This window comes from Cladophialophora bantiana, assembly GCF_000835475.1.
Source record: "Cladophialophora bantiana CBS 173.52 unplaced genomic scaffold supercont1.9, whole genome shotgun sequence".
In the NCBI taxonomy this organism is placed as follows: Eukaryota; Fungi; Ascomycota; class Eurotiomycetes; order Chaetothyriales; family Herpotrichiellaceae; genus Cladophialophora; species Cladophialophora bantiana.
The window spans coordinates 1,413,045-1,438,804 of NW_015971583.1; the positions used below are offsets into that span (position 1 = coordinate 1,413,045).

Genomic DNA, 25,760 nt, shown 5'->3' on the forward strand with positions numbered 1-25,760 from the left:
TCTCGTCAATTTTCAATCGCACAGGTCTTGGAAGAAGATTCGTCGTCCCGCATGGTAACCACATGGCCCTGTGTTAGTTTCCTTCAGCTGCATATGGCGCTTACAGGGACTTCAAGTATGTCCTCTCAATCTATCTCGACAAGATCAAGACCAGACAGGATTCTCTTCGACAGCAGCACGCGGCCCTGAACACGGCCGCGCAGACAGTTGTGTGATGATGGTAAAGCCCGCCTGTTGGCTCCACCATTCATGGTCATTTTGGTCGTCTCGGCTGACCAGAAACAGCCATGCTCGAGGAGTTAAACTTTGGCGACCGCATTGCACGGCAGGAATAGCTCAACAGGATCGTTACGGCTGGCCCACCCTTTAACTGGTTCTGGTCTTCGCCATTTGTCAGTTGGATCCAATTTGCTGACAAGCTATTCTGGATCACCGTCCGGAACATTTGGCGAGCGGGAAGAGTAACCTGATCAACTACTTGGCCAACCGAGAACAAATCCGAGATGTGGCCAAGAAAGCATGCGGTTGAACAAGTATCCTTGTTTCTTTCTTTTTTGACTATCGAGCAGAGCATGGAATACGGAACAAGTTCCGAGGCTTTCGAAGATCGTCACTAATCAGTTATTCTCCGCCTTGGTTCACCTTGCATCTGAGGTCAGGATGTGTTTTGGCCTCAGCAAGGTAAACAGTCTCGAGTTGCTCGGTGACGATACCAAATTGGCTTCCATCCTCGAATCTGTTTTCAGGAAACTGACTGTTCCGGTGTTGTTGTTCTTAAGTGGCCTTATGAGTATCAAGGAGAGAACGTGGAGCTTCTAAGTCTAGTGGATGGCCTCGTGTCTGCTGGTGTTAGGGTCTGCCTGGCTAGCAGAGACGAATCGCCATTCTCCCTGAAGTTCCAAGCGCTGGTCTCTCCACGGATGGACAAGGTCAATCGCCCAGGTATAATGAGCTTCGTCACCGCCTTTCTCGCCAGCAATCTCAATCCTTCAACCAAGGAAGGGCAGACTATTGTCGATTCCCTGGCCGAAAACATGACGAAAAAGTCCGCAGGTGTCTGTTTGTGGGCTCGCTTTGCAGTCTTTGCCATCATCCATGCCAAGGGCCAAGACCTAAGTGAACATGCTTTCAACGCCAAACTTTAGATGGTACCTCCGGATCTGGAAAGGATCTATGCTAGAATATTCGAATCCAAGTCGAGAGCGGACCGGAAAAAGGCGGCATCGTCCTTCGACTCGTCACGTCGGCTAAACGTGACATCTTTCTGTCGGAGCTCTTCGAGGCAAGTTGCCTCGGAGGAATACTAACGAGGCCTTCTGGGGCGGTCAATAAGGTAGAGCTACCTGACTTTGCAAAATACAATCCGGCCCTTGGTAGAGGCGTGCTCTAGCTATGTCCAGGTCTTGGCACCAAAGTGGGCTGAGTTCTATCAATATCGCGGTGCGAGGCAGACAGACGGACAAAACTGTGAAGGATCTTCTCGCTCAGATCAGGACGATCCCTCCCCGTCGTGTGTGACTCGCTATGAGTCCGTCAAACTCATCCGTCGGATTGTCAAAACCTATCTTGACAAGGGGGTTTGTTCCTTACTATGTAGTAATGATGAGTCTTCTGCTTATGAAAGCTTGATCTGGTTGAAGATATGCGCTGCATACTGCGAACTGGATAAACTCCCTTGGACTAACCCTGAGCGCTTGGGGCCCTGTATACACCACCATTCGTAACCTCCATTGCGAAATTCCTGATAAAGCCCTACAGCGACACATGCAGAAGTTGATATTTTTGCTTTCACGCGCGCATTTGTGCCTCAACTTGCTTTCGATTACGAGGTTGAAAGCGGAATGTTCTCTTGGTCAATGACAGATACGGTGATGACCCCCTTCTTTATCTGCCAGGATACTGACCTTTGCGAGGAAATAGATAATACCCCAAGTGCTTTCCCGACATGTGAAGACATGGAAAGCCTTGATCGCTTTCTTCTGGGGTTCACCTTGCTGTGGCCCATAAGCTCCTCAGCTTTGTGCAAGATGAGTATCAACACAACCCGGAACACGCCGCACTCGCCTCAACACGCGGGTCGTAGGTGCTTTCCTATAGCGACTCAGAGAAATGGTATTCACCAGTGATCTCGGCAGAGAGCTCGCAACATCTGCTCCACGTGCAGACAGAGATGGACTGAAAATATTGCAAAACTGCCGTTTCTCTGTTCGATCTCGGAATCGAATTCTCGTCGCTCGGCCCTCCTCCCCTTCCTTGGGGGTGTCTCTCTACCCTTCAAAGACCAGGATATGCTGTACATCATTGAATACGCACCCCTCCCAGACGTCAATGCGTTGTTGTTGCGGTTTGCTCCGAGGAAGCTTTTGCTATGGTCTTTGGTCGTCTTTTACAGCTATGTGCCTGAACATGAGTGACTGGCAGAGCCGCAAACCTTCAGTCTATCATGGGCGGTAGCCTGTCGGAGCAGAGCAGACAATGATACGGCGGAAATGCTTGGCATGTTCTTGAAATGCGGTGAGAACATTAACCGCGTTTATGACCTGTATAGCACCGCCCTACACGCTGCTCTTGCTAAGTATATCTTCAACGATAAAGGGTTCCCGGTAGAGATGCTAAGTCTTCTACTGCAACGCGGTGCAGGCCTAAACTCGCCTGGACCGGACGGCAATGCTCTGGAATACCTCTGGAAGCTCGCAAACACAAGACGTCACAACAAGTTGGGATATGCAGGACGATATGGACCCCTTATTCGTGATCTCATCGACAGGGAAGCCGTCAACAAACGTGCAGATCCTAACGGCAGAGTTCCCAGCGCCGAGTTGATGCTCACACTTTGCACGAATATGCCTTTGTTCAATTGCGGACAAGAGAACTACACGCGCGGAGGAGTCCTACCATGTGAAATGAAGGAGTGCGGTGATGATTATCGCTATGCCTACGATACCTATGCTCGGCTGAGACTGCTCAGAGGACAGGCACTCCAGGTGCAGCAGGGATTAACTGCAAATGCGCCGACGAGCCAACCCAATAATACCTCAGTTTGAATGCCACTCGCGCTCCATGCCTCGGACCATCATGATCAACTACAATCCGTCCGTGAAGTAGAGCACTCTTAAACCATGTCGGTATAATTGATACAGCATCCGGAAGGACACGGTGCACAATCTATATGATCGAGGGAACATGCGTGCAGGGGAACAGATCAACCCACTCGCTGTTAAGGAACGGCGCCTCGCGACAAGCGCAATCATCCTGGTGTTCAGCGACAGCCGAAGAGCGCTTCGACCTGGAGAGCAAAGGAGATGTATCGACGGGCGTGCGTTGGGCAGCCTGGGTTTCAGATAGTGCTGGGCTTGGAATTGGTATCAAATCAATCAATTAATCAATCAATCACTCAATCTGAGCCAAGTTGTCTTCTGCTGCAAAGCCGAAGTATTGATCGAGTAGTCGGTAGAGGTATTAACCCATAAACTCTGGCGAAACAATTGTCGTTGTGGTAAGGGCGGCATCACTTTCGTCCCAATCCGGAGTGAACGGCGAGCCGCTTTTAATACTTGACTTGGCAGCGGGCAGCTCAAGAGCATCAGGAGCTTTCCCTTCGCGAGGTTTCGCGGCGCAGTCTACCTCGTCCTCTCCCATTGATACCCACGCACAAGCTTCGAATTCTTCGCAATCACTCGCTCCTCTTCCCATCGTCATCATGGCTTTCGAATGGAAAGCGGCTGGTCTCACGTACGCCGAGTGCCTTCTCTTTCTTGCCTGGATCGGGCTAACGTTGGCAGCTACAACCGATATCTCGCCATTGCCGCTCGAGTCGTCCGCAGATCGCTGAAAGAAGGACCCAGACTACAAGCTGAGAGAAGAGGCGATATGGACTTGAGATTCGCGAAGTGGCAGGTGAGCTCATTCCACAGACGCTGCAGCTCCAGGGCTTCCGACTGACACTGAGAAGAGCGGCAAACAGGGAGAAAACAAGAGCCTGGGTGCAGCGAATGCTGACGCTATGGCCGAACACGCTGCCGGGGAAGCAAAATAGAGGGGGAATGCACTCTGCAGGACACATTAAGGGCAAATGCAACACGCTTTGAAGCAGCAAAATCAGACTTGTACATATTACACCGAAGACTTCGGGTCGAAGTTGGATGCACGCACGCAGATGTGCACATGACATTTTCCAGGGCCTGTAAAATCCCGTGCCATAGACTTTTCACTTTGCATCCACACGTCCTTCGCACCCCAAAATGAACCTCTGCAAAATTCATGCCTGCACATCGCATGTCTTGGTAGCGATTCGTTGCTTGACCCCGGTCATTCTGCGCAGGATCAAATAATTCTTCAGCCGTTGACTCCGCTGCGGGAAGGTCTGTCGACTGAGATTCCGCCCGTCATAACATCCACTTCTCTGATCCAACTGGGAGAGGACGGCTGCCATGGTTCAATCTCAGATTGTCCACCCCAATGTTCAGATAACCGAAATAACGAGAGAATTCTGCAGTGCTGCATCAAGTTGGTGTTGCTCCTCTCTTTGTTACCAACAAGGCTAACCCTTCCACAGAATTGACCGCGGGCAAGCTGGTCAAAGATGAGCACTTCACTTTATATGAGGCCGTCAGCGCCTTGGAGGTCAAAATTTCCAGCCAGACCCGAAATAACATGTTCCTGATTCAATGGCCAGATCGGTGATCCAAAGATGGATAGCGGTTGCTCCGCTTTCGACGCCGACATCGATGAGGAATTCGACCCTGCCAGGACAGTGTCGGCAGAGGAGATGATATGGCTGATGGACCAGTTGATGTATCGCGAGGTGAGAGGCACTGTCCTTCAATACAGAGCGATGGAATAACCCCAGCAGGTGGCATGGCATATGGGATATCCTCTGTCCCAGACTCTTTTTACATCGATACACATTGAACGACTCCTCTGGCCCCAACCAAAGCAGTTCTCTGACGCCTGTTTTTGGAGGGACCGTCCCAACTCCAGAGGTGCGCCTTCTTTGCTGCATGACGTGTTTCAGCCCTACTGTGTTGGCCTGATCAAGTGTTGTGACCTCGTTCTCTCGATGGTGGCGAGTCAGCATTTTTACGAGGTAGGGACTCTGCAGGAATGGCTCATATCGACTGGCAGCTGATGGCATCCAGGAGGAAGATTTTGCGCCACAGATATACAATCGACCCCTCCTGCATGACTTCTCAGTTAGAGAGGTCATGGTCTCGTTGCAGGATGCACGTGCTTTTATCCAAAACAGCAACCTTCCGCAGCCGTTGAAGGGGGCGCTGAAAGACAGGGTAGATGCAAGGTCTGCTTTCCTTCAGTTATTTCACAGCTGCGAGCTCCGCGAACGGCCAACCGAGCCAATTCTCGAAGAAAACCTTGCCCTGATCAAGACGATTGAAGAGACTTCCACCCTTGGCCGCCCAACCTCGACTGTGATGTTTACGCTGAAGATGCAACGGGGCCTGGCAAGCAGTGTGCCTCCGAGACCGATGATAGTCATTGAGAAGGACAAAGCTTTACCGTTCTTCCGCCAGCTTCTTACGGATACCACTACAGCATTCCAGATGCTTGACATTACATCCAGCAGCGACCTGCTAGTTGCCTATCAAAGGTTCATGGCGCAGACGCCACAACCCGCCGTGTACGTCCGAGCACTCCTCCAGTCTTTCTTGAATGTCGATAACACGGTGCTGGGCCGATTCTCCACCAACCACTTCATCAGTCAAGACATGCTTTCTCTCTCCCTTCCGAGCGCTTTACCCTTGGACAGCAACAACAGCGAAATCGAGGATATTCCAGAAGATCAGCAAATTGAACTTGGCGCCAAGGTGAATCTATTTCTGAATCGTTGCGGACAGTCCTTCCTCAATTTGTTTAGAACTTATTGCCTGAACCGTTGCAGATTGAGGCGTTCCATGTGCCACGCAGCGCTGGAGTGGGATCAAATCCAAGCGGAGGCTGAGGACCTGGATGCATTTGTACAGTCTGTACAGGACGAACAGCCCATTCCGTACCCCAACGGCGAGGAACCCACCTTTTCATATTCCTTCAGCAGTTGGGTATATCACTACAAGCTGATCCAACTTCGCACGATCCATCAGATGGGATTTGAACTTTCCATCTATGCTCCCCACGAGTTTGCCGAGATGTACTGGTATCTGTCATTCCTGTCCAACTCACATCTCTCTCACCTCGAAAGGATCAGCTTCTTTGTGTCCTCAAGTCGGCAGGTGGATGCACCTCGGCGAGATAAGGTGCAGATAGCGTTGAAGCGATTGTACCGCCATTTCACTTGGATCAAAGCTACAGAGGCCATGGCAAAAGCCTTGCATCGGGTCTTCACCATCATTCAACGGCATGGCCATCTGCACAAGCCTTCGCCCGCCTATGCATCAGACCGGTTACGATACGAGCTGAGAATGCGACCGTTCCTCAACCTCTCCATCCCCGAACCAATCGAGTTTGATGTGGCTCACCAGTCATGCTCATTGCAGGATCTCCCCGATGAGTTGGTCCTCGAACAGGCGTCAAGTTTGACACAGACGGCAAGAAAAGCATGGGAAGAGGTTCTGAGGGGTGGCTGGGAGTCCAAGCCTCCCCGATTTGCTCATCCCGAAGCTGGTCCGGTCGGAGAAGGAAGAGGCAAGACGTTCGCTCCGATAGTGGACAGCGAGTGGACAAAAGACGTGCGCAACTCGATGAAAGCATGTATAGGCACTGCGATTGCGATCGCTGCTCTGAGCAAAGCTCTGCAGGTTCCTGGAAATGCTACCGCGGGAAAAGGCATCTCAGGTCTGAAGGTGGATATCCCGCCGGTCGGAGATCGAGACCGATGGCATTTGGCATGGCCGGTACCCAAGATTTCCAGCTGATGTGGAATTCTCTTCCCGCAATCAAAACATCGAGTTTGCTGTATTGTATGCTTTCGATTGCGATCAGTAACAGGAGATTCCCAGGTCACTGCGGAATTTTTCAAATCTTGGTACGAGAAGTCGTAATTCCCAGTTGGCTGCTCGCCGCATCGATCATTCTTCATCTCCAATTCCATAGATTTTTTTTTTCTTCCCCGCAGAATAAATTCGCACCAGAATTTTCCGGCTCACAATCCTCAGCCATTCCACAACCTCAACGGCTCGCTCTCTCTGGCTATGGCATCCGCATACAAGTCGGCGATGCGGTCGGGCGACGCTTCCGACTCAGATGAGAGCGCTTCAGTCGTGTCCGCAGGCAGTAGCGCAACCCTGCGCGCCGAATCCTCCAGCACGGAGGAACATGCTCAGAACCAGAAAAAATTCAATGTTCTCTCACAGCTGCCCCCGGAGATCCGAAACCGAGTCCTGATGCTCACTTCTCGCGGAGTCTCATACAGGTAGATATTTGGGCTGCATCTTCGATATGGCTTGTTCCTGACATCTGCAGACACCGCCATTTGCTGAACGACCTCCACGTCCTACTCCCTCACACCTACAAAGATACAAAGCTCGACACGAAGTCGTCTAATAACTACAACTCCGCCCTCAATGGCCTTGCCGACCTCCATTCCTGCAACTACGTCTTCTTCCTGGAAGCACGCAAACACGGTCAAGACCTCTACCTATGGCTCGCACGTGCTCCCAACGGACCTACGATCAAATTTAGCGTGACCAACGTGCACACAATGGCCGAGCTGGGTTTTGGAGGGAATTGCTTAAAAGGGGGGAGGGGCATTGTTGTCTTCGACAAGAGTTTCGACGAGGAGATTCCGGGCCAGGAATACCGTTCGCTGCTGCGGGAGATGTTTCGTGGAGTATTTTGTGTCCCGCCCAAGGGTATACGCGGAATGAAGCCCTTCATTGATCGTGTCATTGGGATCTACGGGCTTGATGGAAAGATTTGGATCCGCGTGTACGAGATTCGTGAGTCGGCACCAGATAAGGCCGAAAAAGAGCGTGTAAAAGGAGACGACATTTCGCTGGTTGAGATCGGGCCTCGGTTTGTCCTCACACCGGTTGTCATCCTAGAAGGAAGCTTCGGGGGTCCAGTCATATTCGAAAATAAACAGTTCGTCAGTCCTAACGCACTCCGGGCCGAGACAAGGATGCGAAGGGCCAACAAATACGCAAGTCGAAGAGGCGGTGCTGAAGATCTAGCAGTCAAGCGGAAAACATTGGGGTTGAATACAGGGTCGAAGAGAAAGAGATCCGCACTCGACAATGCGAACCTGTTTGGGTGAACAAGACCGTTTGCAAGTCTGTCATCGTACCAGCAAGAGGCGGAAATCAGCCTCGCACCGGCCCTGCGAAGGGCTCTTTCGTCCTTCCAAACTTGTCGCAGTACAGTTCAGACACACCTGCCGCCAGACTTCACTCGGTCGGATTAAACATCCAAGCGACCTGGGAAGACTCCACAATACTTGATACTTCACAGAAGTACTATTTTGGTGACAACAAGCCACCACGGTTGTCGAATATCTTCTGTCATGAGATGATTCTGATATTCATCGAAGATTACCGACCAGAAGAAGCTTGCACCCCTGAATTTTAGAAGATTTGCGATCTTCTGCAGGAGGACTGTCGATCACAAAAGGGCGCGGAAACGACGTCTGCACCCACAAGCAAATAAATTCTTCCTTGAGATGTTCGATCGTTGATAAACAGAGCTCGAGACCAACCTGGTATTTCCCATATACCAGACGACGTAAAGCCTTGGGCGACGAGGGAATACAATCCAAGATGTCAGAGGAGCTGAAAACAGTTAATGCAACGAATCCGCGCCGGCGGCGCTCTTTGTCGGCCATATATAGTGTGAGGCTAGAGTTCCGGAAAGGGGATTACTCATAATTGCCATCAGATACACTGCTTCGGAAGCAATGGTTTCCAAACGTGGACGGGATCTCGAATGACCAAACTCAGCCTTGCAGCCTTGCAGCCTTGCCAAGGAGGAAACCTGGCTCGCTGGTTCCCAACTCACCTATTCCACTCCTGACCCGCCATGCACTACAAGGGAAAAGTGCCATCCTGCACGTTTTTTGATTGACTCTTTCGTATTACCGATATCCCAATACGCTCAAGCGCTTTTCCGTTGAACATTACCGGTCCTTATAAGAGAACGTCATGCTCCTCATGGTTCCACTCCCGAGCATAGGCGCAGCCTAACGTGCGTTCCAGACTCGGACTAACCGAACCATGTGTTATGCATCTCGGTTGCGACTATTCATGAAATGCTTCAGCGCTGATGGAGTCTGAAAGCGCGGACGTCTCCACCCAGCGGCCGCGGGCATCAAAGGGTTCGAACAGGAGTGGCGGCGTGGGCCACGGAGCAGAATCTGGTGGCGAGTGGAAAAAGTTCATAGCGCCCGATGCGGACCCGCTGCTCAGCAGGCCCAAGGATACTATTCCTCATGAAGAGTAACCAAAGCGAAAGGACTGAAGCGGAAATCGGACGTCTAAGGGCAAACGACGAACCTCTTTCCGTTGAGAGTACCTGGAACATTGCCGCAGCTGTCTGGAAGGAGGTGGAGGATCTTGGGTCAAAGGATACTACGAAGCCGGGGGCTCCGAGTCTTTCTTTCTACCCCCCAGTTTTATTCCCTTTTGATGTTGCGGGAGTGGTCGCACAGCGCGTATGAGATAGAGGGATGGTGCAAGAAATTTACCACTGGCTCTACATTGATGGACCTGGATCCCTCGCCTTTGAAGGTCAAAGTGTTCGAGACTCGCACCTGGCAAGTGAAGAAGTCAGACACCGAACACTATATCAGACACGCATGGCGGATTTGTTCCGAGAAGAATTTTCTCCTGCTCACTGGGTTGCAGCGGTAGAGAATTCGAAACAAGTTTTCAAAGACATGCTCTTCCATGGCCTGGACGAGAGCCGGCGACTGGCGTGGCAGGCAAGAACCGCGCAGCGCATTTCGTGGAAGTTCACATCTCTCAGTTGGTACCAAGGATTGGACAATTGCGACGAATGCTCCGTTTTCGAGAATCCAACTCCAAGAATGGATTATTGTCTGTGGCTGAAGCGTGACAGATCTCGCTCGGGATTTCCAAGGTATCTCTGGCACATCGAGTCGAAACAAACGGTGGATACATTGACATTCTCCTAGCCAAATACACATGCGTCTCACACACCTGGGGAGATGGAGAAAGCCCGAAAGTATATCCATCCCCGGCATCCCGTGGCAGGTGTCGCTCAATAACAGGTTCCATGTGGCTGGTCTCCCAGACGTTTTTTCGGCTTAAAGGGTCGATTTTCAACCGCATATATCTGGTTCGATCTGTTTTGCATCCCGCAACAAGCCGACGATCGGGCATTTGCTTCGATAGTATCAGAAGAGATCGCTAAACAAGCTGTCAATTTTCAAAACGCCACCGCATCCGTTGCGTGGCTGAACTACATCGACCACTAGATCGGGAATTTTGCACACTTTGGATGGCTTAGTGCTCAGTATGCTGTCTTGAGCAGTCAGCCCAGTATGTGTGAGGCAAAAAGTCTTATGAAAGCTGCTGAACGCGGCTGCGACCTACCGCTGCAGCTAACAAGACTTTCGGCGCCAACTTTCGGATACCCTCCATGGAAGCGGAGCCTGATCGAAGCTACGGAGAGACTCCACGGCTGGTGGAAGAATAGAAGAGGATATATTGCTCCCTACTATCATTTCGAACCCTCTGACTGGTTTTCCGGAGTTTAGACGCTACAGGAGGCTTATCTTCGTCCTAACATGGTCCTTGCAAACAAAGATTGGAACATTCTTTGCGACGTGGGCGGCGAACCAATATCATTGGAAGAGCTTTTTGCTTTCAACGACATCGTCTGGGATTTGCGATCATACGGTACCCAGATTCTAGGCTCATTTCTCATCAAAACGCATGGAGTTCAAGACTCTCCGGTCCACCCCTTCATGAGAATCCATGTTAGAGACAGCCTTGAAGATGAGTGTCCTCCTGGACCTCGCCAGCTGAGAGCTGTTGTCGATAAAACTCATCTGTTCTCTCGAAGCTTGGGGTCCAGGGTTGATCCTCTTATCCAAACCAATGGACGCTTCTGCACAGCTGGACGACGTGGTCGTGCAGAAGCCATGATGTCCAGCCTAGGTATCACCGAATGGTTCAAAGTCAAACCTAGCGTCGAGAATAACGACCTAGTATTGCACATGTACCCTCTGGAATTTCTACGTGAGGCGGCTCTCAAGATCGGTGCCGACTTCTGGCTTGCTTCGAATGAGTTGCCTTCGCCTTGGAATTATTCAATCCATTCTCGAGACTGGCTGGAACCATGTTACCATTCGAGAACGCGGAAGCCTCGCGTTACAGAATGCGGTCCGCTGCCCGCCGAGGTACACCGCCATGTGGTACTGGCAAATCCAGCTCGATGGGAACGTGCGCATACTGCAAGCGGCAACATTCGGCTCGAATAAAGAACACGCTGTGCTTTATGATTGTCTAGTCATGCTTGGATCCTAGGGATTGAGGCATAGCGAGTCCCAGGAAGCAATATTGTCCGAGTGGATCGCCACACAACCCAAAGTCTTTGACACGTTCGCTGTGTGCTTGACGAAGGGAGTTCCCAATACCCATGGCCTCATCCTTCAAGGCAGACAGCAGGGAAAGACTACCAAGCTCGTGAAGATTGGGTATGATACCGTACACCCAGATTCTCTAGGCCACGTTGCAGTACCTATTTCGCAGCCAGTAGACTGGACTGTTGCGTAGCCTATGTGTAAAGGAGACCTAGACTGAACTGCGATCACCTAAATCACCCCCACCGACGGCAGTCCGCAACCGAAAAGCTCCTCCGAGACTCTCTTTCTCTCACAGGCTGGGCCCATGGGAAGAGGGGACAAGGTTTCTTGGAATCGAATTGAAATCCAGAGGACGGGGTTCCTGTGAACCTCGGGAAAAGGGACATCCATCTCCACCTTGTCCGGTTCCTGATTCCTTGGCCTCTCCTCCACGACATGAACGACCGAGTGCAGCTGTGGTTGTCTGTCCTTGCCGGATGCTGGAATGAAGTGGTTGGGTGAAATCCATTCCCGATACTCATCACGCTTGAGGAACAAAAGACAGACAGTCCGTGGTTCTTTGAATACAAATCCAATCTAGCATACCCAGTCCTACTCACCATGTCGCGCTCCCAAGCCCATGATGAGCGCAACCGGGCAGTTCGTGGCGGCATGAGTTCCCTTGAAGCCGCACTGAGCGTTTCAGCACCTACGCAGGACATCGTCACCTCCGAGTGCGTGCGGCTAGGTCAAACGGTGAAGGCTGAAGACGTCCCAGACAGTGATGGTGCGAAAGTGCATTGGATCGGGGATAGTTCTGCTCCGAGCGCGATTTTGTACTTTCATGGTATCCATAGAACCCCAATTTGGTCTTGCTTCCATAACGTTGCTAAGTATAGCTGACGTTCGAACCTATCATTAGGCGGAGGCCTCGGCCTTCCAGCTATGCCAGGCCATATTGCTTTCTTGGTGGATACGCAACAAAGACTAGCGAAGGAGGGGAAACCGTTCTCTATTGCCTTCGTTGAATATGGTGAGAACGGACACTCCAATGCCGTGAGCAAAACGCATTGATGATTAACTTGGCCGTCTTGTAGGCCTCTCCCCTCAACATCGATTTCCGACGCAATATCGACAGGCTGTACAAGCTCTAAAGACTGTTTTGCAATCTGGTCGCAAGCCGTCAGATGTAAGAGACATCTTGCTGTCACCCTTGGAAGGAATAAGTGAGAACATGCTATTTTAACAACCTCTGCAGGTCATTATCGGCGGCGACTCCGCCGGCGGCAACTTGACCCTCGGGATCCTCTCCGCGACAAAGCATTCCCATCCCGGAATCCCTTCGTTAGAACTCGACTCTCCCTTGAAAGGCGCGCTCCTCATCTCACCTTGGGTCGATCTTTCCGTCGGCACCAGCAAATCGTGGATCGAAAACCAGGACAAGGACATCGTTTCCACGACCATCATCCCCGAACTAGTCGGCAATCTCGTTTCCGACGACGAACGTGGCGAGTTTTCGGACCCGGCTCGCGCTGACTCGAAATGGTGGGCTGGCACGCCGGTCACTTCTATCCTCGCGTTGGCCGGGACGCACGAGCTGTTTTACGATGATATTAGGGAGGTCTGCCAGAAGCTGAAAGAGGCTGGCTTAAATGTGGAGGCAGTCGAGTGTCCCAAGCAGGTGCATATCGATTGTATGCTTGATGCTCAGTCAGGGTTGGAGCATGGGACCATGTCTCATGCGATATGGGATTGGCTAAAGAAGGTGCTCTAAAGGATTTCCAGATTCAGGCTACCAGGATCACTGATGGGAAGGAGACATGCACAATAATTGCGCCAAGGAGTACCTGGTACTCGGTACAGAACTCAATCGAGGCGGAAGAAAAAGGGGCAAAAGGGGGAACCTATTGCCCTGACGATGATCACGTGGGATGGCGACAATGTCCTGCCAAGCCTTAGACCGCTTTCTCATCCTCATGCGTGTAGAGCAACACTGATCTCCTTCTTTCTTACCCATCAACTGCGCAAGCGAAAAGCGTCGCCCTTCCATCTATCCCTCAGATGATGGAAACGATGCACGCCCGCCGCACTCCGCGGCAGAGCGGCTTGGGGCGAATTGACACCTCATTTTCCATGAACGCACACTCATACATGTTATTTGTCTTGGATAGCCCCAAGGTTGGGGTCTCAGCCTGTTGAGACCACTGAGTGATAGCAGCCTCTCAGCTGCGCTTTGTATGCTCTCCTCCACCTATATACTGTCCGACTTCAACAGAATCTGTATGTTGTCCCTGCCCCGCCCTCAGAGCTTTGGCTGATAGCATAGAATCATGGCCTTACAATATCTCGCCCCAGAACTTCTCGTCCGCATTTTCGAATCACTCTCCTCCGTCCCAGACATCATAAGTCTCTCTCTGACCTGTCGCTACTTCTATGAAATCCTACCCAAATCGCAAAAACTGGCACTCTTCTTCAGCACAATAGACGAAACAGATGGACCAGTCGAAGATATTATACAACTCTTGACCCAGAACAACAATCAAATGCTGCATCTACGGCGCTCTCCACCTCTATCTTTTGCCTTGCTCTCGCAAGTCACTGCTGTTGCTCGCGTAGCACAGAGTTATGTTGATATATTCCCCAAATTCAAGTGGCTAGAGGCGGAGAGTGTCAACCGACGAGTTTTGGATCGCCACGAAGCTCGTCGACTGCGACGCGCAGTCTACAGGCTATGGAGCTACGCCAAAGCATTTCATCAATTTCCTTATCGCACCGCGCGCACTGATGCCACAGCCACGACAGAGCGACTTCAGCTTCTGCGTACGTGGTCGAACGACGAACTCTTTGAGCTGGAGGATTTCCGCAGTTTGCTCGAACAGTTGCTTGCCACCGAAATCTGTCCCACCGATGGAGAAGTATATTCGCGGGTACCCGAAGACGCGCAGAAATTCCATCTTTCACTGCAGTATCCGTACCTCCGTCCCGTCGCATCCACTCCGCAAATTTTCAATGATCTTTTCCACAGCTCTCGCGACTCTGATGGTGATTTACACAAACCAACCGTCCAGGAACTCCGGATTAGGCACATGCAAGGATGGGGCAGTGATCTGCAGAACTTCTACTTGATCCAGTCATTCTTGAAGTTTTCACCTGCACAGATCTTGTGGTTGTTCGACAATGCAGTCAGTCGCGCAGACGTAGAACGATTCATCGAACAGCAGACTCACGATCCATGCTTCTTCGAGAGTGGGTCTATGTTTTTCCAAGACTGGGTAACAGTGTTGCATGCGCGAGGTGTGGATGTGCAACAAGCGCGCGAAGCAATCTGGGAAGAGAAGGCTGGAATCGTGGTTACCAAGGTATAGGCAGAAGTTGGGCTGTTTGACAGACGAAAGGGCCCAAATGCGTTCTGCAACATGGAACCATTACGGCAACTGAGCAGGTTGACTTTTGGTATCGGCCGTGCAGCATCTGGTGTACCAAGAAAAAGACAAACATATTCAATTAGACCGGAGATGCTCCAGTTGTTTAAAACTATTGAAAATTACACATAATGCGCCACTGCCTTGGATATGAGAACCGAGAGAGGTCTTTCGAAACCTTCCCTCACTGATGTACGTGCTCTTCAACACCCTGGATGGCCATGCGCGCTTCCAAACTCCATCTTGCATAAGGCCAGGTTTACTGAGCCGTATTCGAAGCTGTGCGCGGCGCAACTTGTGGGCGAATGCTGTCATCTAACAGCGATGTCTCCTGGGATTTTAGCCTCACGCATCATGCTATCAAAGCCTAGCTCGACTCGCTTGCCCCGGAGACGAGAACACGAATCCTGGATATCCTTCAGTGATTTCCCTCTCGCAGTGAGCGAAGTACGGACCAACGCCGCCGAACCAGAACAGCGGCCTCACCGTCTTCCCTTCCAGGTTCGCTCCAATGTACCACGAGCGTGTCTCCTTTGCGCCTTCGGGAAGCACGGTGGCGTTGAAGGCGGCTTCTACCTGTTCGCTCCAATTCTTCGCAAAGTCCTCCTTTGTGTCAATCCGCTCGTAGCCATTCGACCGCATAAAGGAAATGGTCTTCCCGATCCAGTCCACCGTATTGTCGATGATGACCGGAATGTTTGCAAATGGGGCCTGAGGCCCAGACACCATGAAAAGGTTAGGGAAGCCAGGGGCAGTGATGCCGTACGCTGTCGCCATGTCCTTGTTCAATTGCTCCGCGAGGAGCTGGTGCTCGCTTCCGCGGAGATCGATCTGCGCGAGTGTTCCAGTGATGGCGTCGAACCCGACAGCGAAGATGATCATGTCAAACTCGTACTCCTTTGTGCCGGTGCGGAGACCATTTGGAGTGATGGCCTGGATTGGGTCGTCCTTGACGTCAACCAGCTCAACATTGTCTCGGTTAAATGCCTCGTAGTAAAAATGGCCAAGAGGTGGCCGCTTCGAGAGGATGGTGTAATGTGGACAAAGCAGCTCTGCAGTCTTCTTGTCCTTGACGATTGATCGAATCTTGTTGCGGACGAACTCGGCTGCCATGTCGTTGCATTTAGCGTTGGTCAGCATGTCAGCAAACGTTTCGAAGATGAATCGGAATCCGCCGATTTCCCAGCCGAATTCGAGGACTCTTTGGATCTCGGCCTCAGTTTCCAGGTCTGTCGACTTGAGCGTAGCATCGACAAAGTCCATCCCGAAAGATTGGCTTCTGGCTCTTTTCAAGACCTTTTCAGATTCACGCTTCAGTGCAACCTGCTGGTCCTCGGTGAGTGGATGATTGCGTGCTGGGAGGACATAATTCGGTGTCCGTTGGAAGACAGTTAGAGTTTTGGCGTTGTGCGCAACAACAGGAATAACTTGGACGGCAGTGGCGCCGGTTCCCACGACAGCGACACGTTTCCCCGCGAAGTCCACTTTGTGCTTCGGCCAGAGCCCTGTCTGATACCATTCACCTTTGAAGGATTCGAGCCCAGGGAAAGGGGGCTTTAGTGGGGTGGCGAGAGGCCCTGTCGCAGTAATCAAGAAGGTGCAAGTGTATGTGTTGCCTTTTGACGTTGTAATTTTCCACACATTCTTTGATTCATCCCAGTGTGCTGCTGTGACTTGGGTATTGAATTCGATCTTCTTGCGGAGATCGAGGTGATCTGTGACGCGGTTGAGATAGACTTCCACCTCTGGCTGAGTGGGAAAGCGTTCCTTCCAGTCCCAATCCATTCCCAACTCTTCTAAGAAGGTGAGAATGTACACCCAGCTTTCGCTGTCCGTTCTGGCTCCTGGGTATCTGTTCCAGTACCATGTTCCGCCGACCCCGGATCCCGACTCGAATGCTTTGGCGGAAAGACCACGTTTGCCCAGTTCGTGCAGCATCCGGATCCCGCCAAAACCAGCACCGATGACTAAGGCATCGTAGTCGACACCCGCGCCGCCCGTCGTCCCATTTACAATGTCGCCCTTCGTCTCGGAGGTGACTGCTGCCATGATGACTATTTGCAGCGAAAGATGCCCGGTGAAGCCTCAAGGAGTAATCGCAGAATGTGCGGACTGAATCCTTACCCCCCGAGAGTAGTGCATTTATCTGAACCGTCCGGCTGGATACATAGCCGAGGATAAGTATACTCTGCGGAGTAATCCCCATCGCCCGGGGTGGAAGGTACTGTACTTGGGTACACCCTTGTCCGGGGTTGCTGATCCTGCTCCACTTCCCCGCACTCCTCGCGCCCTGAAGATCAGGCATGATTACCAAGATTGCCCGCCTGAATAGGAGCTCGCGAGTCAGAGTCAGAGGTTGTAGATGGCAATCGATGTTCAAGGAAGCAAGCTGGCCGGAATGACGCGCGGGATAGTATCACGGCACGCGCGCTGAGAGATCCCCTAGCGAACCAACCCAATGACGCACATCGAGATTTGAATTGTACTTGTACATGGTGGAGGAGTATCTAAAGAATGTGGCGACGAGCCCGTGGCAGATGATAGGCAGACGAGGTTCCACTAGTCCTAATCCGGCATTTAGGAATACTGTGCTCGTGCCAACACCGTGCCAGATACTGGGTAGGGCGTCACCGGTGAGACCGACGATGGAAGGTTGCCAGAGGAGGGAAAGATCAATCTTCCAAGAGAGCAGAGTCTTCCTAGCGAAGTATTTCGTAGCAATGTGGAAATGATGGGACAAGGGGAGTGAAAACTGATCACAGCTCACCCCGGAGTGGGACGAGACTAATGCCGAACTGGAACAACCTATTCTGACTCCCTGAGTTTAAGGACTGGGAATGGAAATGATGGAAATTGGTTCCTAGCGACGCTGGATCTATCTCTTGCGAAGCCAGTATAGTCTACGGTCAAACCAGGGACAGTATTAAGGATCATACCGAACAATGTCTCCAGGGGGTAGGGCCAGGGGGTAGGACCAGTTTGATGTCTTCGAGTAATAGAAAAGTACAATAAGCATGGATCAAGAGGCAATGTAATCGTTGGTTCCGATCGTATTAACTACCCAGTCTCTCGCAGGTAATATCAAATACCGGTGCGATGAACTCGCCTACTCAAGGAACCGCCTCCAAAACCGCACTCGTGATGGTGCCCAGCGGGCCATCACAGCCGAAGTCGGCTGGGCTGACAATCGAACATTGGGCGTCGATGGAGAGTGTCACCTCTGCCTGGTAGCCCCCTGTTTGATCGTTAATCACTATTTGAACAAAGGAAAGTATGTTGACCAGAGCCGCTTGGTTCGGATGCCCACACCTCTTCCCGTTGCTTTCGCCATAGTTGTATGTATCAGCGCGCTCATGTATTCTCGCTCATCGGTGTGATCGTGGTTTCCCATCCGCGTGACACCCTGGCTGCACTTTTGTTCATGAAAGCGAGTGCTGAATGGCAAACCTATATAAGAGGTGGGCCGCAAGCAGCATTCCTCTGGAACGAGGCTGTAGATTTGCTGTTTTCATCACAACTGGTACCGCCACGGGCGCCGCTAATCGCGTTCTTCGCAAAATTAGTAGTGTCGCCTCCTGTCATTGCGGCGATATTTGATGAGCCAAGGGTTACAACCGCCGGAGACTGAGCAAGAGGGTTGTCGAATAATCCATGGTTGAAACGGACGATGCTTGACACGATAACGTTCTGGCTCTCTGTGCTGTCAAATTCCTGAAGGAAGTTTTTACAGGTTGTTTCGGGTTAGAGGCTGCACTTGAAGCCTGGATCAACACTGGCAATGTTGATGCTACTGTATTGGCATATAGCGACGGCTGGGTGGTTTTGCTGCGTTGGCATGAACGTTGATAATGGAGTTCTCACCACAATCAGGGGATGGAAAAGCTTGGAGGGAGATATCGCTAGCCAAAGAAAAGCTGAGGAATAATTGTAAGGCGAGCTTCAGGTGGTCCATTGTATATACTGTCATGGCTGTCTCGGAAAAGGATGATGGTTCTGCATCTGGAACAGGCTTGCTTGGTTTCGCCGAGCGTCTTATACCATCTAGATGATTCGACCTGCCCAAAGGTCAGCATGGAGGTCAGTTCCTGGTTTGCCTAGCCTGGCCTTTAGGACAATGCTTGCGAATACTGTCAAATGGCGCAAATTGACGGATGCTGAAGCCATGTAAGGGGGGATAGGTGGCTGAGACACAGGTATTCCCCCGAGTAAATGGTTTGACAAGTGGAGATTATAAAAATCGATTGATCATCCCTGGTTCATAATATTGGTAATTGGTCATGGTAAATGATTATGAATGGTAGAAGCCATGCACTCCTCGCAACATGAGCATTAAGGTCGTATAGGGGTTACCGTGCCAAGTTGTGGGCGGACGGACGGGTGAAAGAAGACGCACAGGGAGTCCGAGAGGAAAGCTCCTTGGCCTGGCTTTGGGATAGGTGAAGCTTGGTCACCCTTCAACAGCATTTTCTCAAAAAGCCGAGTGCTTCATGGGAGATATGGTTATTATATTGCTTTCCAACGCTCGGGACAATCTCTTGTTGGACCAGCCCAATTGGGCTATATCCTGGACGTCTTGGCACTGTGGCACCCATCTGGAGTATTTAGAGCTTGTTCTGTCACGGCTGGAATATACTTTTCTATTCAATCGATCAGCTATTGACCCTCGAGGTTGGTCCAACACCTCTTTTTTAGGTCTACTTATCGAAACAAGTTCATCCATCGCAGGGTAAAACTACCTCAGTAGCGGCACCAAACTCGTGGGCCTCCCCTCCTCTAGACTGTCACCCTACCCCTTAGGATATATAAGACAAGATTGCGGCGAATGCCTCGGAGGCAACATCCCCTGTGAACGAGACGTGATACTTCGGGGTTCTTTATAGTTGAGCCACAATCTAAAGGCTTCCCTTCTGCTTTCGCTCCATCCTTCTTATCCGCTAATTTTGCTTTTAAGATTATCGTCGCCCGACCTGAAAATGCGATAAGTCTAACGTGCATAAGCTAGCTACATCAAGCAGCAGAGCGAGGAACACGCAGACCTCCCTCTTTAAGTATCTATCGTTGAGCACCTCTCACGGAACCTTAGAGCAACAGCGCTATCGACAATTATGGTTGATATCCCCTCGTTATCCTCTAAGACTTATAGACGTCGTAACGAAAACGAAGACGAGGACGATCAGACAGAGAAACCTCTCATACGAGAGAGCAATGATCATCGCTATTTCGGCCAGCAGAGGAAGCGCGGCGTTTCTCAACATTTTGGAATCAGGCTTTAGATCATAGCGCTTCTAATGTTGTCAGTATCTTGGCCGTCTTGATTCATTCAGTTTGTGAGCGGCTATCTATGCGCCATGTTACGGTGTTAAATTCCCAAACTGGGCTCAAAACATCAGCATTGGCTGTTATCGATGGCTGGGCCAGTTGGGCGATTATCGGCGCTGCGGCGCTTACGAGCTTGGTAGGTTTGATGTCTTGATTAACATTGTGCAGTTGCGTATGTACTCACTTGTTGTAGAAGGAAGAAAAGACTAGAGGAGAGCTCGATCTAATTGTTTCATCTACCAGTGGCACAAGAGCGAGAGCCCTTGGCACGCACGGCGCGTCAACCTTCTCTTCTGGAGTGGTCATCGCCTTCTGGTTCACGGACGGTCATTTGCTTCAAGGTGGTGGACTCCCAAGGCAGCAAGAAGAACGACTTGGACCTGTGGTCATGGACGTCTTATCGCAAGGGGCATAACTTAAAGAGCGGCCTCAGTTGGGCAACTATCTATGCGGAAAATGTGCGTGCCAACAAGCAACCTTCTTCTTTGAGACACTCGCGTGGTCGTCGACGTGACCGCTGTGCTTCCTGGCTGCTCACATTTGGAACAACACCTTCATCGCCTCTATCATTGTACCTGCGATGGAAATCATCGGCCTAGCTATTTTCGCAATCGTTCACCGACATTTGAAGACGATCAGCAAAGGCAGATCTACATGGAGGTAGTACATGAAGATGAGGTAAACTTCCGCATGTAGGAGCTACGATGTTGTGGAGAGCGGCTTGGCACAAGGAGTGAGAAAGGTCGTGTTGGCGGCAGAGTACACGCCCGGTTAGATTGTTCTTCAGCTGAAAAAGAATATCGCGAACCCTGCAAAGATGGTTGCGGAAAAGAGAGGGTTTGAACGGAGGCCCAGACACAGCTCCTGAACGATCGATATAGCAAAATGGTTTAGTTGCAGGTCTTATGTTGAGCGTCGTGGCGGCGAGGCGGCAAGCAGACCTCCGAGATGTCCGATCCCGGGCTTGGCGCCTTGGCGTCACATGTCTATGTCTGCGCATTTGAGCCGTATCGAGACAAAACTTGGGGAGTATTGGCCTGCCGCCCTTACTAACTCCTCGACCAGAGGTTACCATTACGAGGATTCTCAAAAGCGGCGTCAATAAAATCGAAAAGGGATATCTCCCGACCTGATCATGGCGCAGAGCGAGCAACAGATGCACTTCGCATCATTCATCAAATTGACAGACCCGCAGTCTGGGGTGGCATCATATTCATTAATTGTTATACTTGTACAAGCACTACTGGTCGCCTTCCTCCAACCAAAGTCACACACCGATCACAATGGAATCATGTGAGCCTTGGCGGCCACGTAGATTCTTCGAGTGTGGTCTGATTCTCCGTGACCACAAGAAATCGTCTACAAATCAGATGCTTCTGCGTTAATTCTCCCTCTTCTTTTCTGGCCGCATCTAACGGCTACCTGGATGCTTGGGCGTGACTTTTTTTGGCCAAGAGAGGCTCAGCATTGCAAAACTCGAAAATGGACAACCTCGTGCTCCCACTCGACCCGTGGTTCTCTCTTAACAGCCCTCCAGTCTTATGGCGAAGCCTGCTCGCGACTTTCTTCTCACAACTGCCCTGAACGATAACTTGTTGCAATTACTGAAACATCATTTTGGAGCCTGGCACCGATGCCCTCGGGGATTAAATGGCCCCCGCTACTATATTGCAACCGAAGCGTGATGAAGAACAGGCAATTAATAAAAACAACCCGTTTGCCTTCTCGCCAGAACAACTTTCGCAGCTTACGAACCCGAAAAGCCATGCCGCCCTCCTTGCATTAGGCGGGCTGGCAGCTCTGGAGAGGGGGCTGAAAACAGACCTCCGCGCTGGATTGAGCGTTGACGAGGAACACCCGACTGGACGTATCTCTCCAAAAGAGGCAATCCAGGCAGGAAACATCCTGCAAATGCAAGAATTGCCAAGCGCCCCAGAAATTCCACGTGAAGGAGGCGACAAAAAGTGCCATGGCTTCGTGGACCGCAAACGCGTGTTCGGCGAAAACGTGCTTCCGGAGAAAAAGCAAAAATCGATATGGAGGCTCGCCTGGATCGCAATGCACGACAAAGTACTGATCTTGTTGAGTGTTGCTGCTGTGGTGTCCCTTGCAGTAGGCCTGTACCAGACCTTCGGGCCCACACAGGAAGAAGGTGCGAGAGTAGAATGGGTAGAGGGAGTCGCCATCATCGTCGCCATCCTGATTGTTGTGGTTGTCGGCGCACTGAATGATTGGCAGAAAGAACGGCAGTTTGCAAAGCTCAACCGGAAAAGAGAAGACAGGCTCGTCAAGGTCGTCCGATCGGGCCAGGCGATGAAAGTTGGAATCCATGACATCCTGGTCGGAGATGTAATGGTGCTTGAACCAGGTGATGTTCTGCCTGTGGACGGCATCCTCATTGAGGGACATAACGTCAGCTGTGACGAAGCGTCCGCAACCGGGGAGTCTGATCTCATCAAGAAAACACCGGCGGAAAATGTTCTTGCATTCCAAGCAGAAAAAGGAGATGTAAAGAAGCTTGATCCGTTCATGATCTCTGGCACCAAAGTGTCCGAAGGTGTTGGTACCTTCCTAGTTACTGCTGTCGGCATACACTCGGGTTTTGGGCATACGATGGTATCCCTGCGTGAGGAGACGGATCTGACCCCCCTGCAGTTCAAGTTAAGTGCTCTCGCCGGTAGGTTCTGGATTTCTATGCGACTTACGGGACTCGGGCTGATATGACTGAAGGATACATTGCAAAGATTGGTACCGGTGCTGGACTGCTCTTGTTCGCTGTCCTCCTGATCGAGTTTCTAGCTAGACTCGGCACAGACGACCGAAGCGCTGATGAGAAGGCCCAACACTTCATGAATATTCTTGTCACGTCGATTACAATCATTGTAGTCGCTGTTCCTGAAGGCCTGCCGCTGGCGGTCACCCTCGCTCTGGCATTCGCGACAAAGAGGATGACGAAGGACAACAATCTAGTCCGACATCTTCAATCCTGCGAGACAATGGGAAATGCAACAGTTATCTGCTCAGACAAAACGGGAACATTGACCCAGAATGTCATGACTGTGGTAGCAGGGACAATAGGGGCTCGAGCGTTATCCTTCGGCGATCGCGACAAGGTCATGGAAGAGCCGACCTCCTCCTCGCCTGCAGCGCTCCATACGAGAGCTACAGACCGAAATCACCTATCCCATACAGCCGCAGTGGCAAGGCTACCTGGAGCTCGAGCTACAGGTTTACAAGATTCCGAGAACAGCGCCCTGCCAATACTTCCTCCACAGCTACGGGAACTACTAAAGCAGTCGATTGCCCTCAACACCACCGCGTTCGAAGGGATTGAAAAAGGGGCACCGACCTATATAGGATCTAAAACCGAAACTGCCCTCCTCGACTGGGCGAAGCGGAACTTCGCCCTGGGACCACTCAGCGTCGAGAGGTCGAACTACCCTATCGTGGAGCTGTACCCATTTGACTCTCGCCGCAAATACATGGGTGTTGTGGTCAAGACCTCAAGTGACAAGTACCTCCTGTTTGTCAAAGGGGCCCCGGAGATCGTACTGGAACGGTGCGGCACAGTGCTTAGCGAGCCTTTGGATCAGCTTGGGCATGCTCCCCTGGAGACTGCTCAAAGGAAGACACTCACGGATGTTATATCCACATATGCGTCCCGCTCCTTGCGGACCATGGCAATCGCCTACCGCGAGTTTGACCAGTGGCCGCCACCAACGAGAGCGAGCTCAAATCCGGACTTTCCCGAGCAGCCACAAGCATCAGATGTCTTTGAGCAAATGACTCTCTTGTGCGTCGTCGGAATCCAGGACCCAGTCCGTGATGGCGTACCTGCGGCAGTGAAAGATTGCCAGCGTGCGTCAGTAGCTGTGAAAATGGTGACGGGCGATAACATCGAAACAGCCAGAGCCATTGCCAAGGAATGTGGCATTCTCAAGGATGACGGCATGGTGATGGAAGGAACTCAATTCCGCAACCTTGACAAGCGCGAGCTACAATCAGCAGCGAAGGGTCTTTGTGTCCTTGCGCGGTCCAGTCCAGACGATAAACGTATCTTAGTCAAAGCTCTGAAGGGGCTCGGGGAAGTGGTCGCAGTGACGGGAGACGGTACGAACGATGCGGCAGCACTAAGGGCCGCCGACGTCGGGTTTTCAATGGGCATTACAGGGACTGAAGTCGCCAAGGAAGCCTCCGACATAATCCTCATGGATGACAATTTCTCATCCATCGTTAAGGCATTAGCCTGGGGCCGCACGGTGAACGACTCCGTGAAAAAATTCCTTCAGTTTCAAATCACTGTTAACATCACGGCCGTTATACTCACTTTTGTCTCAGCGGTTTCGAACAACGACGAAAAATCCGTCCTTACTGCGGTTCAGTTGCTTTGGGTCAACCTAATCATGGACACCTTTGCCGCGTTGGCTCTCGCTACAGATCCACCAAACTATACCGTCCTAGACAGGAAGCCCGAACCCAGATCTACACCGTTAATCAACGTCACAATGTGGAAGATGATCATGGGCCAGTCACTCTATCAACTCACGGTTACATTCATCCTCTACTTCGCCGGGCCGGATTTCCTGCAGTATCCTACCGACGAGCAGAGGACCTTAGTCTTCAATGTCTTCGTGTGGATGCAGATCTTCAAACTTGTCAACAGTAGGCGCATCGACAACAAACTCAATATCTTCGAAGGTTTGCACAAAAATTGGCTGTTCATGCTGATGTTCACCATTATGGGTGTTGGCCAGTTGGTGATCGTGTTCGTTGGTGGAGATGCATTCGTGGTGACAAGGCTGAATGGCGTCCAATGGGCTATTTCTCTAGTCTTGGGCTTCATGTCCATTCCGGTGGGCATTGTGATCCGACTTCTCCCTGATGCTGTGGCAGGCACAATCATCCAGTGGGCTGGTGAATTGTGGCGGTGGCTGGTGCCAGAAGCGATCAGGAAGCGGAAATCGAGATCAAGAGGCCTGCTTCCAGTCGACGAGGCTGACAACGTGTTTCTCAATGTCCAAGAAGGTCTGGCTTTCCTGAAACGAATCCGTGGTGGTCGAATTCGCTTGTTGGGCCAAGGCATCAAACATCCCGTCGATCTGATGCGTCGCGCATCAGTAGAATCAGCGTCGTCAATTCCGCCGATGCATGCTGCGATTGCCATGCCAGGCATTTTGGCAGCCGGCCCTGGAGGATTGTCACCATGCCGGCCTCGATCGTCCCAGTCGGAGAGTTCCGAGTCTTGTCCAGTTTCTGCTGACAACCGATCCGGTAGAGGAATCTAACTCGCTGGAGAAGTGGAAAGCTCTGATGCAATGCCAGAGAACCTGTGGCGAGTGCTTCAGCTTCATTTCGGTTCTTTTCTACAAGGACGGTAAACATGCTTCCCAAGCTTGTCGCTGTATTGTGCCTGTTATCAGAGATGGGAATATAGAGGGCTAGGCATTATATTTTTAGAACGAGTGATTCAACGGCTCGACGAGCTTACATTCAGTTACTCGGAAAGAGATATGCGAATTGACCTACCAATGCGAATCTAGAAGAGG

At 51.3% G+C, this 25,760-nt stretch overlaps 9 protein-coding genes across 9 annotated transcripts; 8 read left to right on the plus strand and 1 right to left on the minus strand.

The window, feature by feature from the left end:
- Nucleotides 1-2,489: 2,489 nt before the first annotated feature.
- Nucleotides 2,490-3,044, plus strand: Z519_06825 (uncharacterized protein; the record flags this gene model as incomplete). The annotated part of the gene is made up of 1 exon (XM_016764563.1): nt 2,490-3,044. One exon carries the CDS (start codon nt 2,490-2,492, stop codon nt 3,042-3,044), a length of 555 nt encoding a protein of 184 aa, XP_016619645.1.
- Nucleotides 3,045-3,700: 656 nt separating this feature from the next.
- Z519_06826 (uncharacterized protein) lies at nt 3,701-4,036 on the plus strand (the record flags this gene model as incomplete). Its single annotated transcript, XM_016764564.1, has 3 exons — nt 3,701-3,732; nt 3,783-3,897; nt 3,953-4,036. 3 exons carry the CDS (start codon nt 3,701-3,703, stop codon nt 4,034-4,036), a joined length of 231 nt encoding a protein of 76 aa, XP_016619646.1.
- A 394-nt stretch (nt 4,037-4,430) lies between these two features.
- Nucleotides 4,431-6,866, plus strand: Z519_06827 (uncharacterized protein; the record flags this gene model as incomplete). Its single annotated transcript, XM_016764565.1, has 5 exons — nt 4,431-4,506; nt 4,556-4,623; nt 4,676-4,804; nt 4,853-5,086; nt 5,139-6,866. The coding sequence occupies 5 exons, from the start codon at nt 4,431-4,433 to the stop codon at nt 6,864-6,866; spliced, it is 2,235 nt and encodes a 744-aa protein (XP_016619647.1).
- A 276-nt stretch (nt 6,867-7,142) lies between these two features.
- On the plus strand, nt 7,143-8,206 carry Z519_06828 (uncharacterized protein; the record flags this gene model as incomplete). The annotated part of the gene is made up of 2 exons (XM_016764566.1): nt 7,143-7,363; nt 7,414-8,206. 2 exons carry the CDS (start codon nt 7,143-7,145, stop codon nt 8,204-8,206), a joined length of 1,014 nt encoding a protein of 337 aa, XP_016619648.1.
- A 2,487-nt stretch (nt 8,207-10,693) lies between these two features.
- Nucleotides 10,694-11,389, plus strand: Z519_06829 (uncharacterized protein; the record flags this gene model as incomplete). The annotated part of the gene is made up of 1 exon (XM_016764567.1): nt 10,694-11,389. One exon carries the CDS (start codon nt 10,694-10,696, stop codon nt 11,387-11,389), a length of 696 nt encoding a protein of 231 aa, XP_016619649.1.
- A 705-nt stretch (nt 11,390-12,094) lies between these two features.
- On the plus strand, nt 12,095-13,247 carry Z519_06830 (uncharacterized protein; the record flags this gene model as incomplete). The annotated part of the gene is made up of 4 exons (XM_016764568.1): nt 12,095-12,320; nt 12,396-12,506; nt 12,571-12,662; nt 12,732-13,247. The coding sequence occupies 4 exons, from the start codon at nt 12,095-12,097 to the stop codon at nt 13,245-13,247; spliced, it is 945 nt and encodes a 314-aa protein (XP_016619650.1).
- Nucleotides 13,248-13,803: 556 nt separating this feature from the next.
- Z519_06831 (uncharacterized protein) lies at nt 13,804-14,838 on the plus strand (the record flags this gene model as incomplete). Its single annotated transcript, XM_016764569.1, has 1 exon — nt 13,804-14,838. One exon carries the CDS (start codon nt 13,804-13,806, stop codon nt 14,836-14,838), a length of 1,035 nt encoding a protein of 344 aa, XP_016619651.1.
- A 417-nt stretch (nt 14,839-15,255) lies between these two features.
- Z519_06832 (uncharacterized protein) lies at nt 15,256-16,944 on the minus strand (the record flags this gene model as incomplete). Its single annotated transcript, XM_016764570.1, has 1 exon — nt 15,256-16,944. The coding sequence occupies one exon, from the start codon at nt 16,942-16,944 to the stop codon at nt 15,256-15,258; it is 1,689 nt and encodes a 562-aa protein (XP_016619652.1).
- Nucleotides 16,945-21,864: 4,920 nt separating this feature from the next.
- On the plus strand, nt 21,865-25,499 carry Z519_06833 (calcium-translocating P-type ATPase, PMCA-type; the record flags this gene model as incomplete). The annotated part of the gene is made up of 2 exons (XM_016764571.1): nt 21,865-22,891; nt 22,945-25,499. 2 exons carry the CDS (start codon nt 21,865-21,867, stop codon nt 25,497-25,499), a joined length of 3,582 nt encoding a protein of 1,193 aa, XP_016619653.1.
- Between the last annotated feature and the right edge of the window lie 261 nt (nt 25,500-25,760).